The sequence below is a fragment of the Carcharhinus amblyrhynchos genome, chromosome 15 (assembly GCF_965287045.1).
Source record: "Carcharhinus amblyrhynchos chromosome 15, sCarAmb.v2.hapA, whole genome shotgun sequence".
NCBI lineage: Eukaryota > Metazoa > Chordata > Chondrichthyes > Carcharhiniformes > Carcharhinidae > Carcharhinus > Carcharhinus amblyrhynchos.
The window spans coordinates 72,525,894-72,540,125 of record NC_137338.1 but is presented as its reverse complement, the minus strand read 5'-3'; the positions used below and the strand labels follow the sequence as shown (position 1 = coordinate 72,540,125).

General features: G+C 41.4%; 1 protein-coding gene across 1 annotated transcript in view; it reads right to left on the bottom strand.

Annotated features, from left to right (window-relative positions):
- Positions 1–1,090: 1,090 nt before the first annotated feature.
- Positions 1,091–14,232, bottom strand: part of cog3 (component of oligomeric golgi complex 3) — a 73,306-nt gene continuing 60,164 nt past the window's right edge. Inside the window, exons 18-23 of the mRNA XM_080204188.1 lie at positions 14,017–14,105; positions 10,011–10,145; positions 7,628–7,703; positions 6,662–6,789; positions 5,526–5,624; positions 1,091–4,190 (exon numbers count right to left, since the gene is read on the bottom strand). Of these exons, the coding sequence (XP_080060314.1) occupies positions 4,161–4,190; positions 5,526–5,624; positions 6,662–6,789; positions 7,628–7,703; positions 10,011–10,145; positions 14,017–14,105 (557 nt within the window). The 3' untranslated portion in view covers positions 1,091–4,160. The remainder of the gene's footprint in view (positions 4,191–5,525; positions 5,625–6,661; positions 6,790–7,627; positions 7,704–10,010; positions 10,146–14,016; positions 14,106–14,232) is intronic.

Here is a 14,232-nt window from a genome sequence, read left to right as displayed (position 1 = left end):
CTCCAATATAGCCCAGCTAGATGGGACTACTATTGCCTGGGTCCATTCTTATCTACCCAAGTATAACCAGGGTAACATTTGTAATGACTTCTCTTCCTCTCATGTTCCCAAAGGGTCTATTCTTGGCCCCTTTTCCTACTTCTAATGTATCTGATGTCCCTTGTTTGCATTATTCAAAAGCACAGGATGAGTTCTCATACAGGCTGTTATTCGCCCCCATCATCTCTCTCTCTCAAGGATTCCAAAGCTTTTAAATTATCAAATTACTAATCCACATCTAATATTGGATACAAAGAAATCACTTCCAACTAAATACTGAACAGCCATTGTTTTTGGTCCCTGCTCTAAACTCCTTTCCATTGCTACTGTCTCCATCCTTCACCCTGGCAACAGTCGAGATTAAACCAGTCTGTTGCAGTCTTAATCCTGAGGCAAGTTTTTGATTGTATATTCACACCATCTCGGGCCTATCTTTTTGCCACCTCCACAAGTTCATGTGCTGCTGAAACACTCATTCAAGCCTTCATTATTGCTAGACCTAACTATTAAATGCCTGGTTTGTTTTCCATATTCCTCCCTCAAACTTGAAATCATTCAAAATTCTGCTGTCCATATCTTGCACTAAGTCCCATTGACCCATCATAGCTCCGCTCACTAACTCACATTGGCTCCTCTTCAAGCAACATCTTTATTTTGAAATTCTCATCCTTGTTTTCAAACCTTTCCATGCCCCCCTCCCCCAGCAACCTCCACAACGCTCAGATTGTAGTACTGCTCAAAGCATCCCTAATTTCTGTATCTGTATCAATTGGTGAATTAGGCCCTCAACTCTGGAATTCCCCTCTACATCTTGCTACCTCACATTCCACCTTTAAGACACTCCATGAAATCTCTCTGACCAAGTTATCTCCTTATGTGACTTGGTGCCAGACTGTTTTCCAGGGCTCCAATGAATCATTTGGGATGTTTTCTTTTAAGGTCCTATATAAATATAAGCTGTTACTGATTGTAGCATTATGCTGCATTTGTCTCAGTTAAGACCATTCTGCAAGCATTTCAAGGCAAGATGAGTTCAAAAAACAGCACACACTTAATTGAAAACATTTTATTAAAACTATCAGATTGCATCAAGAAAGAGAGGGGCAAGCAAGTTTATATTATTAATCTCATTATGTACATACAATTTACATATGTAAACCCTTCAAAACGTATCAGCAAACAAAAATAATGTAATCAGAATCAGTAAGTGGGGTCCTTGTGTTAGCTATCTCTAACCATCTCTGGAACAGACTACTGAAAGCATCAACTAAGAGACAAAATTTTAAAAGTTCTAAAGTATAAAATGCAAATATACCTTTGATAATAACTGCACTGCTCCACCCAATTATATACACTGTAGTAAAAGGTCATTTCATTCCATATGAGGAGACCAACTATGTACATCGTGCATTTCCCGTTATTTTGTAGAGAAAAGTGTTATTTCACAACATATACATTAATGTTACACAATATGTTTCAATGCAAGCTTTAACACAAATCCATTTGTTAGAATATGTGTTAACAGAACTTAAATCTTCTAGCCGCCACCACGAAAGCAAAACATGCATAGACTTTAACCTTATAGAATCCTGCTCCCAACTGCACGCTATCTGGAATAGATCACTGCTGTATCTCAAGCAGCTTAAGGATGTTTTTAAACTCCTCACTACAGGAGTAACTCATGTCAACATAGGACTCTGGTCCTCCAGTAATCAACCCCAACCACACTCAGCATCTTACTCACTGACTACCCTACCTTTGATTAGCTAGCTCAGAGCAGAGGCCTACCCCTGGTCTCTACAGATCATGTAGCATTACCCACTGAAGCAAACTGAAAACATTCACTGCAATTCCAAAGTACTTGAATTTCATCAAAGCTGATTCCAGACTGTGATCCCACCTCATCGCAAGCACGCACAATTTTATAACTTCCAATTGATATTCCATTTCCTGGATAGAGAGGACATGGAAAGGATGTTTCCACTAGTAGGGAAAAACTAGAACTAGAAGGGCACACCTTCAGGCTAAAGGGACGATCCTTTAAAACAGAGATGAGGAGGAATTTCTTCAGCCAGAGAGTAGTGAATCTGTGGAATTTTTGCCGCAGAAGGCTGTGGAGGTCAGGTCATTGTTTGTCTTTAAGACAGAGATAGATAGCCTCTTGATTAATAAGGAGATCTAGGGTTATGGGGAAAAGGCAGGAGAATGGGGATAAGAAAATATCAGCCACAACTGACAGAGCAGACTCGATTCTGCTCCTATGTCTTATGGAGTATCTCTGATGACATTCGGGAGATAGATGCGTGAAAAATTAATTCATGGCTCTTTGTACATTTGTACTAATTACTGGCTCAACTAACATAGGAGCTCAAGATTTAAACCACATTAATAAAAATGGATAAATGAAACTACCACTGCTGTCAGTGACTAAACAAACTAATTTGTTGCTTTTATTTCAGGATCAGTTTATGGGATTAATCTTGGTTATTGTTTGTTAAATCAAACTTTGTCACAATGTAATAAAATCCTCAGCCAATTTACAATACCATTTACAACAGTAATAAGGGACATGCAAGTGATTCAAAAAAAATGGACCTTATTCCAATTTGCCCATGTTCACTTAACAGTCTTTGTGTCGGTTAATACTAAATTAGATAACGTCAAAATATTTATCCAGGGATCTTCAAAGTACAATTTTATGAAGTTTGAGATTTGAGAACTGAGGGTTGCTTCAGTTGTATGTTTATAATACAAATGGTTATACACAGAAGTGTGATTTATGTACGATTCATTACTAAGGTAAACTCCCACAGTGAGTCATCTATGAGCCAATCTTCATCAGGGGGAGGTTTATAGCATCCCGACCTGGTTCTCACTGCACTCAGATCATGCTGGAGTTCAGTGGGGAGACTCCAGCATCCTGACCTAGTGCTCACTGCACTCAGATCATGCTGGAGTTCAGGGTGAGACTCCAGCATCCAGCACAATATGCTTCAGTAATCAGATGGATAGATAATGCAGATACCCAAGCACATTGCAGTTCCCTTATTGGAATATAGACCCTGAGAAATCTCACTGTCTCCATCTCAACTCAATACAATCTGCAGTACTATGGAGAAAACTGCTGATAGGGAACTTGCAGTATGTTGAGACATTGGTCTTTCATCTCTGGGACTTGTCTCCAGACTTGACTTAAGTCCAGCCCAGATTGATGAGCTTCCTCATTATTCTGGCTCTTTGTGCAGTCTCGATCTGACTGTTAAGCCTACATTAACTGGCAATTTACACTCAGAAGCATGGGCAGTGGTTAGGGTCACATTGTAGAGAACCACCTCTGTCATTGAGGTGGTTTGGAACTAAGACTTGGTATTGTGGTATTAGAGTGCGGAGAGCTTGACACTACACCCAACTTTGCAATACCTCGATACAGACACTGGGTACCTGAAATGGGAAGAGCTCCCTTTTCTAATATTAACATCGCTCAGCTTGATGAGTACAAAAATGGGGGTTAATAATATAGCTGACAGTGTGGCTTACACAAAGGATAAAAGGGGAATCACTCTAAACTGTGCTCTAGTACAAGACACTTCAATGCTCCCTTTAATGTCACATCAACATTCATTTACGTAACTTTGCAATTATTACCATTTCTGTACCAATTTCAATCACATTTCCTCAGTTTAATGTACATTCTCATACCAAATATTAAATACATATACACAATCAAAAAAATCTCTCTGGCTGATGTGAAATGATCAACTACTTCAGGTAATCCCAGCTTCTTCAGTAATGAAGCAATGTCTTTGGTAGGCAGATCAGACATTAAATAACTGACAAAAGGTCAGCTCATCTTTTACCTGAAATTGTGAACAGCTAACAGTTTAAGACCGGACTATAGCTTTGAGGTGATGAACAGGTAAAGGGTGTCATGTCAAATTCTTCATCAAATAGTGTTCTGCAGTGGCTACATGTTAGAGTCAGCATTCACTGAAACTCCCTTTAGCCAAGAATTTCACTCCAAATGCCTTTCAAATCGCTCAGTCCTTTTTTCTAGCCAAGTTTGTGTCCGGTTTTAAATGTCAGACGTGTCCAGGTTTTTTCTCCACTGTGTGACAGTGATTCTAATTGGAAGCAGACAATAACAGGTTTATCTGGAAGAAAACAGATGAGATAAAGTTAGGGCCTTTTTGAAAGGGATCTGCAAGTTTCTGCCCCATTCCTGGTTCAAGCTGCACTGAATTAAGGAGGAAAGCAGTCCAATTATTTATCACCTTGATTTTAAGAGAACTGTATTTCCTGCCCCAAGTGACCTCTCCAGATTTGGCTGCCTACAATTCAGATCACTCTTGCAACTCTCCGAACCAGAAAAAAGTCAACAAGATTCTGGAGAGGTCACATCCCATTTAACAAGGCAGTCAGGAGCTTTTGAATTAAGATACAGATTGCTTATACACTCAAGGAAAGTATGGTTTTAAGAGTCAAAAGCTTTGACTGGGTGTTACAATTCACTGGAAGAATAATCTTCAAATCAAATGCCAGATTTCCCCACCGCCCCGCCCCCCCCCCCCCCCCCCCCCCCCCCGCCCCCAAATCCATTTAGTTTAGTTTGGGGGGGGGGGGGGGGTGGACACCTCAATACAAGCCACTTTCATGTTAATTACTTATAAAAATGTATCACATGAAGCACAAATCCTTTTTCTGTGCTATACCTTCAATGTAATTGTATTTCAAAAGAAATCTTAGAAACAAATTAAATATACATAGTGTGAAAAGGTTTATCTCAAGCCAACACAGCTCTCATGTAGCGATTAAGGAAATGGGGAGAATTATACAAAGCTATTTGGTTTCTTTGGGAAATACCTTCTGTATATGATCTGCATTAAAACGTCTCCCAGAAGGATCCACTCGAGTCCAAATTCCACATGTTATAGGTGTTTATAACATCACAAGGGGTACGGATTAGTTTGTGGAGGGTTAAATGACGGCTGGGTACAAAACCCAACCACTTTACTAGCAATTTAGTATCTTTCAGAGAAGCATCAAGATAAATACTTTAAAGGAATGTAAATATGTGTCAGCACTGCTTTAAAGCTACCAGTAATTATTAGTTGCCAGAGAGTACATTGTGCATTACAAAGTATTAACTTTGCCATCGTTACAAAGCAGAGATTAGCCGTGAGCAATGCAACTGGACATTAGCTAGCACAATTCCCACGACTGAACCACAGAAATAAAACAGCTCCATAACAAATACTTACAGCAACAACCCAGGGAGACTTGATTTGACAATAACTGGCACTGTCCTCCAAATGAATAAGTTTACTAATGATAGAATTAAATTATGTATTTAGTCTCTGTGCCCAGAGCATGGAAAATGAAAATACACCATAATCCTGTTTAGAACTCCAGGGAAAGTCATCAACCTCATCCTGGGAAATAGTGCACAAACCTGATTATCCTTCACATTGTACCTAGTTAGTTCTTACCTGGTCCATGGAGGGGCAAGCTATAATCTGCAGGTCTTCGCCACTGAAATCTTCCTGTAATACTCCATGCAGTTTCTGGAATGTCTGTTGGATGTTACTCTAAAAGGAGAAAAATATACTCTTCAAGAATAGAAGAGCGATCGCAGGAAATCATTGAGTATCAGCTGGGTATGTGCCAGTATCAAGGTTAATTGGGACTCACTGCATTGAAAAAAAAAGCAACTGCGCAAATACCTGGGCCCCATATTAAAGCAAAGCTCCCGTCAATTGTTTGATAGCATGCAGTAAAATCAAATCTTTTGATTGAGAATTATTTTTTGTAATTTTTCTGTAAAATTATAATTCAACTTTCCCAATTGTAAGGCAGCAGCAGCCTAGAACCAGACAGGTTATAATGGTGATCAGTGAACAAAGAGGAGTTTGTGCCCACAAACCTTTTTGACATTGTCAATAGATTGCTTCTAACACCTTAAATTTGAGCTGTTTCATTTCATTCACATGGTAGTGGGCTCAGTTCAAGAAGAGACTGAGGAATCTGGAGGGAGCACTTTGACTGACAACTTGCCTGACTGAATCTACCTTTAACAACTTGTATCTATATCATGTCTTTAACAGTGAACTGCCCCAAGGCACTTAAGTGTTATCAGACCAAGTCTAACACAGAATAACATAACATAACTGCAAGAAGGGTAAATGTACCCCTCCCCACTCTCATCAGAATTTGGGCAAAGCAAAGTTTCAAACTGTAACACGGCCCTATCCCAACTTCAAATCACTTCAAACATCTGACATCAGGTGCACCGGAAGAGACGGAGTATAGCCAGCTAAAGATTTTTTTATAATATGGATTTTAAAGAAATCACGTTATTCATTGGAAGGTCATTAAGCTAAGTCACTTCCATCATTACACTTGGATCACTGGTAGTCAGAAACGAGTGATTTTTCTTTTGCACACTTTGACTCAGTTTTGCTTCTCCCTAATCCACAGGCACTGAGGACAACTAACTGGGCTGCCCCTTCACCCAGAGATCAATTGACTCAGCAGAGAGTGGGTATAGACCAATGATCTTGTTTGCAGTTGAAGTGGTGTGGTTCAGTGTACATCATAGGACTTGATAGAAAAGATAATGACTTACCCGTACAGGTTTGAACAAGATGAATTCTGTGTCCTTGTTGGACAAGTACAAGGTTAGACTTCTCAAGGTTATGGGCAGTTGAACTTTGACTGTTTTGTATGTGGAAGCCACAACATCATTGATTTTTGCTGACAATTTAGAGAAAAAATTCATTGTTTTAATATTTCCACTGTGAACACAAAATCTTGCACTCATACGTGGTGAGGCAGCCAATTGGCAAACTCCTTCAGACTGGCTTTTGCACTTTTATCTTTTACAGAAATGCACCATGTCCACGAACACTACACAAATCCCAATCTGGCCCCATTCAGGCAGCACTGGTCAACCTTAGCTCAGGGAGCAGAAGCCTCTTCAAGCCCCACTTCCAGAACTTGAACACATAACCTATGATGATGACAGCAGTACAGTAGCAAGGGAGCTGTACTGTCAGATCCCGTTCCAAACAGAATTCCCCCAGTGTCCTGCCTGATTCGCTTCTCTCAACTGAAAACAGACTGATCAATCATCTCTTATATTTGCTGATAGAGGGGCAATGCTGAGTGAAAATTAACATAGACAGTGGCTGAACTTCTGGAGTAAACCATTGGGAAACATTTTGGGATTAACTAAGGACTTAATAAGGCACTGCACAATGTAAGTTCCTCTATCATAGTTGATGGTGCAATGAGATTGAACTAACTGACTATAGTCATCAGAAAATATGGGTGTTGACAAGAAAGAAAAGTGGGAAATGCTTCTTTCCTCAGAATGGTGACAGAATCCCAGCTCTTCACAGTTGCGTATCTTGCAGTCATATCAAGTTCCCTTTTGATAAGAGAAGTTACCTCTTACCATGGGAAAAGTTTGTCTCATCAGGATACAGTAATATTGGTTAAAATATAATTTTTAAAAAACACCTTGAACAGAAATAAATTTGAAACAGAACTGAAGTAAAACACATTTCAAACAGAAAAGAACCATACGCACCTGGTTGTGCCCACGGCTGCTGTGCTAAACTATATTTGGGTCCTCCCTGATGACCCATGGTTTTTAATGCCGAAACCTATAAAACAGAAATTTAGTTCATTATTGAAGATTAGAGGAGGATGCTACAAATTTATAGACAGATCTGAATAAATTACTATCCTCATTTTCTTCTAAAATATTTCTCAAGAATGTAACTGGTGCTGAATTACATCTGTAAACAAGTTAAGCTGCTTACAATAATTGAGTTTGGTGATGTAGTGGTCACTTTATTGGACTACTAACCCAGAGGTGCAGACTAAGAATTTATAGAATCTGAGTTCAAATCCCACCACGGTAGTTTGAGAGTTTGAATTCAGTTATAAGAACATAAGAAATAAGAACATAAGAAATAAGAACATAAGAAATAAGAACATAAGAAATAAGAACATAAGAAATAAGAACATAAGAAATAAGAACATAAGAAATAAGAACATAAGAACATAAGAAATAGGAGCAGGAGTAGGCCATCTAGCCCCTCGAGCCTGCCCTGCCATTCAAGAAGATCATGGCTGCTCTGTCGTGGCTCAGTTCCACATTCCCGCCCTCTCCCCATAACCTTTAATCCCCTTGCCTATCAAAAACCTATCAACCCGCATCTTAAAAACATTGAGTGAGGCAGCCTCCACCACTTCAACGGGCAGAGAATTCCAGATATTCACCACCCTTTGACTGAAGAAGTTCCTCCTCAACTCCGTTCTAAACCGCCCCCCCCTTTATCTTGAGGCTGTGCCCTCTAGTCCTACTGTCCTTTCTGAGTGGGAAGAGTCTCTCCACCTCTATCCTATCCATCCCATTCATCATCTTATACGTCTCAATGAGATCTCCCCTCATTCTTCTAAACTCTAACGAGTACAAGCCTAGTTTATTCAGCCTCTCCTCATAGTTCAACCCCCTCAACTCCGGAATCAGCCTAGTAAACCACCTCTGCACTCCCTCCAAGGCCAAAATATCCTTGCTTAAGTGCGGCGACCAAAACTGCACACAGTACTCCAGCTGCGGCCTCACCAATGCCCTATACAGCTGCAGCAAGACCTCCCTACTTTTATATTCAATCCCCCTCGCCATGAAGGCCAGCATCCCATTCGCCTTCCTGACCACCTGCTGCACCTGCAGGCTGGGTTTTTGCGACTCATGCACAAGGACCCCGAGGTCCCTCTGCACCGTTGCATGCTGCAGTTTTTCGCCACGTAAGTAATAGTCCTTCCTACCATTATTCCTACCAAAGTGGACAACCTCACATTTGCCAACATTAAATTCCATTTGCCAGTTCCTGGCCCATTCGCCCAGCCTATCTAGATCCTTCTGCAGACTCTCCACACGCTCCGCACAATTTGCCGTACCACTAATCTTGGTGTCATCAGCAAATTTCGACACCATACACTCGGTTCCCTCCTCCAGATCATCTATATAAATGGTGAATAGCTGAGGCCCCAGCACCGACCCCTGGGGCACTCCACTAGTCACCAACCGCCAATCCGAATAGCACCCACTGACCCCCACTCTCTGCCTCCTATTTGACAGCCAATCCTCTGTCCACGCTAATACCCTACCCCCAACTCCATGCCCCCTGACCTTCTGTAATAACCTCTTGTGAGGAACCTTGTCAAACGCCTTCTAAAAAAAAACTTCTGGAAATAAGAAGTTGCTGTTGGTAAAAAAAAAAGGCCATTAAGTTCTCAGATTTGTTGGAAAAGCCCAGCTGATTTTTAAGGAAGGGGCCCTGTTGTCGTTACCTGGATTGGCCTATGCTATGGGACCACAGTTCCACACAGTGGTTGCCTCAAACACCTGAGCACTCAGATGTATTGAACTGTTATTGTTGGGCAACTAAGGACGGACAAGAAAGGTCAGGTTCTCTCACATCCTAAAAATGTACAATGGCCATTACACAACATGCCCCAAATTCTAATGCACAAACTGATGTTATTTTGAACTGGAAGGAACAATGCTCCAACATGGAACAAGCTCCAGCCAACAGCTAAAAACAGAACAAAGAAACTAATCTAGTTACCAATTCCATTCAAATAGGCAACAAGTGGGTCTGTAAAGTCTAATATGACATGAGAATTAAATATCAGTGCAGCTACACTTATGTAATTAACAGTAATCCAATATAGGAAAAAATACTTATATAGGTTTGGTACAACACAAAATTATTTTTATCAGTGACCAAGGCCTTGGCAGACTGCTAAATTTCAATCTTATTTTCTAACTGGTCAGCCCAATACTGAACATTCGGCTTAATCCCATAGGTGAAAGAATGAAGATCCCAGTCAGCAGTACCAGCACACATTGCCCAGCGTTACAAATACCAAGTCACAAGAAAAAGCTGCAACTTCCTTACTTTGGTCATAAACTCTTCCAGGTGCCCCACAAAAAGTTTGGTTTGGTGCTGAATGAACTTTTCACAAGCAGACTTCAAATTACGGTCTACTTCCTTCTTTGAATCTATATAATGTTCCTTGATCTCTGGAGACCCCTAAACAGAGACAAGAGGAGTTAATCATTTCACACAGCAAAGAATAACTATTATTCAAATACTTACATAAATTTCAAGTCAAAATTTACAAAGAACCAGAGTTGTATTTGGGCTGATAAGTGGCAAGTAATATTTGTACCATACAAATGTCAGGCAATGAACATCTCCAACAGAATACTGATATTTCAAGCGGGATAGAGGGGGATGTAAAAGGGGTGGGGGAGTTGCAGTATTGGTTAAGGAGAATATCACAGCTGTACTGCGGGAGCACATCTCAGAGGACCCAAACAGCGAGATAATATGAGTTGAGCTCAGGAACTGGAAAGGTGGAGTCACAATATTGAGGGTTTACTATAGGGCCCCCTACAGCCAGCAGGAGATAAAGGAACAGATATGTAGGCAGATTCTGGCAATGTGTAAAAGTAACAGCTTTTGTGGTGGGAGATTTTAAACTTCCCCTATATTGACTGGGACTCACTTAGTGCTCGGGGCATGGATGAGGCAGAGTTTTTAAGAAGCTCCAGGAGGGCTTCTTGAAACAGTATGTAGATAGTCCAACTAGCGAAGGGGTCGTACTGGACCTGGTATTGGGGAATGAGCCCAGCCAGGTGGTCAATGTTTCAGTAGGGGAGCAGTTCGGGAACAGTGACCACAATTCAGTAAGCTTTAAGGTACCGATGGATAAAGACAAGTGTAGTCTTCAAGTTAAGATGCTAAATTGGGGGGAAGCCTTATTACAACAATATTAAGCAGGGACTGAAGAGTGTAGATTGGGGTCAGATGTTTGAGGACAAATCAACATCTGGCACGTGGGAGGCTTTCAAGTGTAAGTCGATAGGGATTCAGGACCAGCACATTCCTGTAATGTGAAGGATAAGTATTGCAAGTTTTGGGAGCCTTGGATAGCGAGAGGTATTGTGAGCCTAGTCAAAGAGAAAAAGGAAGCATTTGTCAAGGCTAAGAGGCTGGGAACACAAGAAACAAGTGTGGAATACAAGGAAAGCAGAAAGAAACTTAAGCAAGGAGTAAGGAGGGCTAAAAGGGGTCACAAAAAGTCATTGGCCAGCAGGATTAAGGAAAATCCCATGCCTTTTTATACATAAAAAGAGCATGAAGATAGCCAGTAGAAGGTTGGCCCACTCGAGGACAAGGGAGGGAATCTATGCATGGAACCAGAGGAAATGGGCAAGGTATTAAACGAGTGCTGGGTGTCAGTTTTCACTAACGAAAAGGACTAGGTGGATGATGGGTCTGGGAAAGGGTGTACAGATAGTTTGAGTCATGTTGAGATCAAAAAGGAGGTGGTATTGGAGTTCTTGAGAAACAATAAGGTAAACAAGTCCCCAGGGCCTAATGGGATATACCCCAAAATACTGAGAGAGGCAAGGGAGGAACTTGCTGGTGCCTTGAAAGAAATTTTTATATCCTCACTGGGAGGGAAGGTCCCAGAGGATTGGAAAATAGCCAATGTTGTTCCTTTGTTTAAGAGGGGTAGCAAGAATAATCCAGGTAATTATAGGTCGGTGAGTCTTATGTCAATGATAGGGTAATTAATGGAGAGGATTCTTCGAGACAAGACTTACTCCCATTTGGAAATAAATGGATGTATTAGCAAGAGGCAAAATGGTTTTGTGAAGGGGAGGCTGTGCCTCACTAACTTGATCGAGTTTTTCAAGGAAGTGACGAACATGATCGGTGAGAGTAAGGCAGTGGATGTTGTTACATGGACATCAGTAAGGCCTTTGACAAGGTCCCTCATGGCAGATTGGTGCAGAAGGTGAAGTCGCATGGGATCAGAGGTGAGCTGGCAGGTGGATATAGAACTGGTTCAGTCATAGAAGACAGAGGGTAGCAGTGGAAGGGTGTGTTTCAGAATGGAGGGCCTGTGACAAGTGACGTTCCTTAGGGATCAGTGCTGGGACCTTTGCTGTTTGTAATATATATATATAAATGATTTGCAGGAAAATTTAATTGGTTTGATTAGTAAGTTTGCAGATAGCGATGAGGACCATCTAAGGACACAGCAAGATATAGATCGGTTGGAGATTTGGATGGAGAGATGCCAGATGGAGTTTAATCCGGACAAATGTGAGGTAATGCATTTTGGAAGACCTAATACAGATTGGAAATATACAGTAAATGGCAGAACCCTTAAGGATATTAATAGGCAGAGGGATCTGGATGTACAGATACACAGGTCACAAAGTGGCAACGCAGGTGGAGAAAGTAGTCAAGAAGGCATACAGCATGCTTGCCTTCATCAGCCGGGACACTGGTAGTGTGACCAGAATTGAGGACTTGCCAATTTTTAAACTCAGAAGGATGTGGAAGCTTTGGAGAGGGTACAGAAAAGACTTATCAGGATGTTGCCTGGTCATTGACATTAGCTATGAGGAGAGGTTGGAGAAACTTGGTTTGTTCTCACTGGAATGACGGAGGTTGAAGGGCAACCTGATAGAAGTCTACAAGATTATGAGGGGCATAAGTCGGAAGATTTTTCCCCAGGGTGGAAGAGTCAATTACTAGGGGGCAAAGATTTAAGGTGCAAGGTTTAAAGGAGATGTACGAGGCAAGCTTTTTACACAGAGGCTGGTGAGTGCTTGGAACTCACTGCCATGGGAGGTAGTGAAAGCAGATACAATAGTGACATTTAAGGGGCATCTTGACAAATACATGAATAGGATGGGAATGGAGGGATATAGTCCCCGGAAGGGTTTTAGTTCAGTCGGGTAGCATCGTTGGTCCAGCTTGCAGGGCTGAAGGGCCTGTTCCTGTGATGTAATTTTCTTTGTTCTAAGAAAGAATCGAATCAACGCCCCTTGACATTCAATGGGATACCACTGCTGAATGTCCCATCATGAACATCCTGGGGTTATCACTGACCAGAACTTGAATTAGACTAGCCATATAAATGCTGTGATTACAAAAACAGGTCAGAAGCTGGGAATCCTGTGGTGAATAACTCAGCTCCTAACTCCCCAAAGACGGTCCACAATTTACAATGCACAGTCAGGGGTGTAATGCAATACTCTTCACTTGCCTGGATGAGTGCAGCTCCAACAACATTCAAAAAGCTCAACAGCATCAAGGACAAGCAGTGATTGACACTTCATTCACCATTGGTGAACAATGGCAACCATGTGTACATTTACAGGAATGCACTGCAGGAACTCACCATGATTTCATAGACAGCACGTTCCAAACCCTCAACCTGTCTCAAATAATGAGATCAGCAGACAGATGGGAACACCATCAGTTGGAGGTTTCCTCTCCAAGTCACTCACCATCCTGATTTGGAAATATATCACCATTCCTTCACTGTATCTGGAACTCCCTCCCCAACAGCATTGTGAGTATACCTACACTTCATGGGCTGCAGCGATTCAAGAAGGCAGCTCACTACCACCTTCTCAAGGGCAATTAGGATGGGCAATAAATGCTGGCCTATCCAGCGACACTTATATCCTGTAAAATGAACTTTTTAAAAAACACTGCTTGAACTGAACATTACAATAATCCACGTGCGCCTGCATGGCTTATCCATCACTGTTACTGTCCATTATATTGTGTAGAGACACCAGGCTGAGAACTCGGAAGAACACTTCCCACAATGTGGAACTCATGGTTCCACAGTTCTGGAGATTTTTGATCTACAAGTGAGTCAATGGTTTTGGGGAGCAAGCAGGGAAGTGTAGTCAAGGCCACAATCTTATTGAATGACTGATCAAGTTCAGCCAGGGGTAGAAGGTCTATTCCTGCTCCCTTTTTCTGTGTTATGTTGCTGAATTAAGTATATTCCACAACTATACACTCAATCCTCCCCACTTTCACGGAGGGCTCGCAAGAAGACTGAACACACTTGGAGCCGTACCTCAAGCAGGAATTCAAGAATGGAATTGTTGCTGCTGAGCCGGAAGAGCCTGGGGACAGATCTAGGGTTCAGCATTTTAAATGCTGCTTCTGTAATAGAAAAAATTCAAATGTCAAACATCATATCAACTAGTCATACAGAACAACAATCACACTGAACTTGGTCTAAAAGGGGATGCATTATATCTGAATGGCCAGAAGTGAATGTAAATTCATT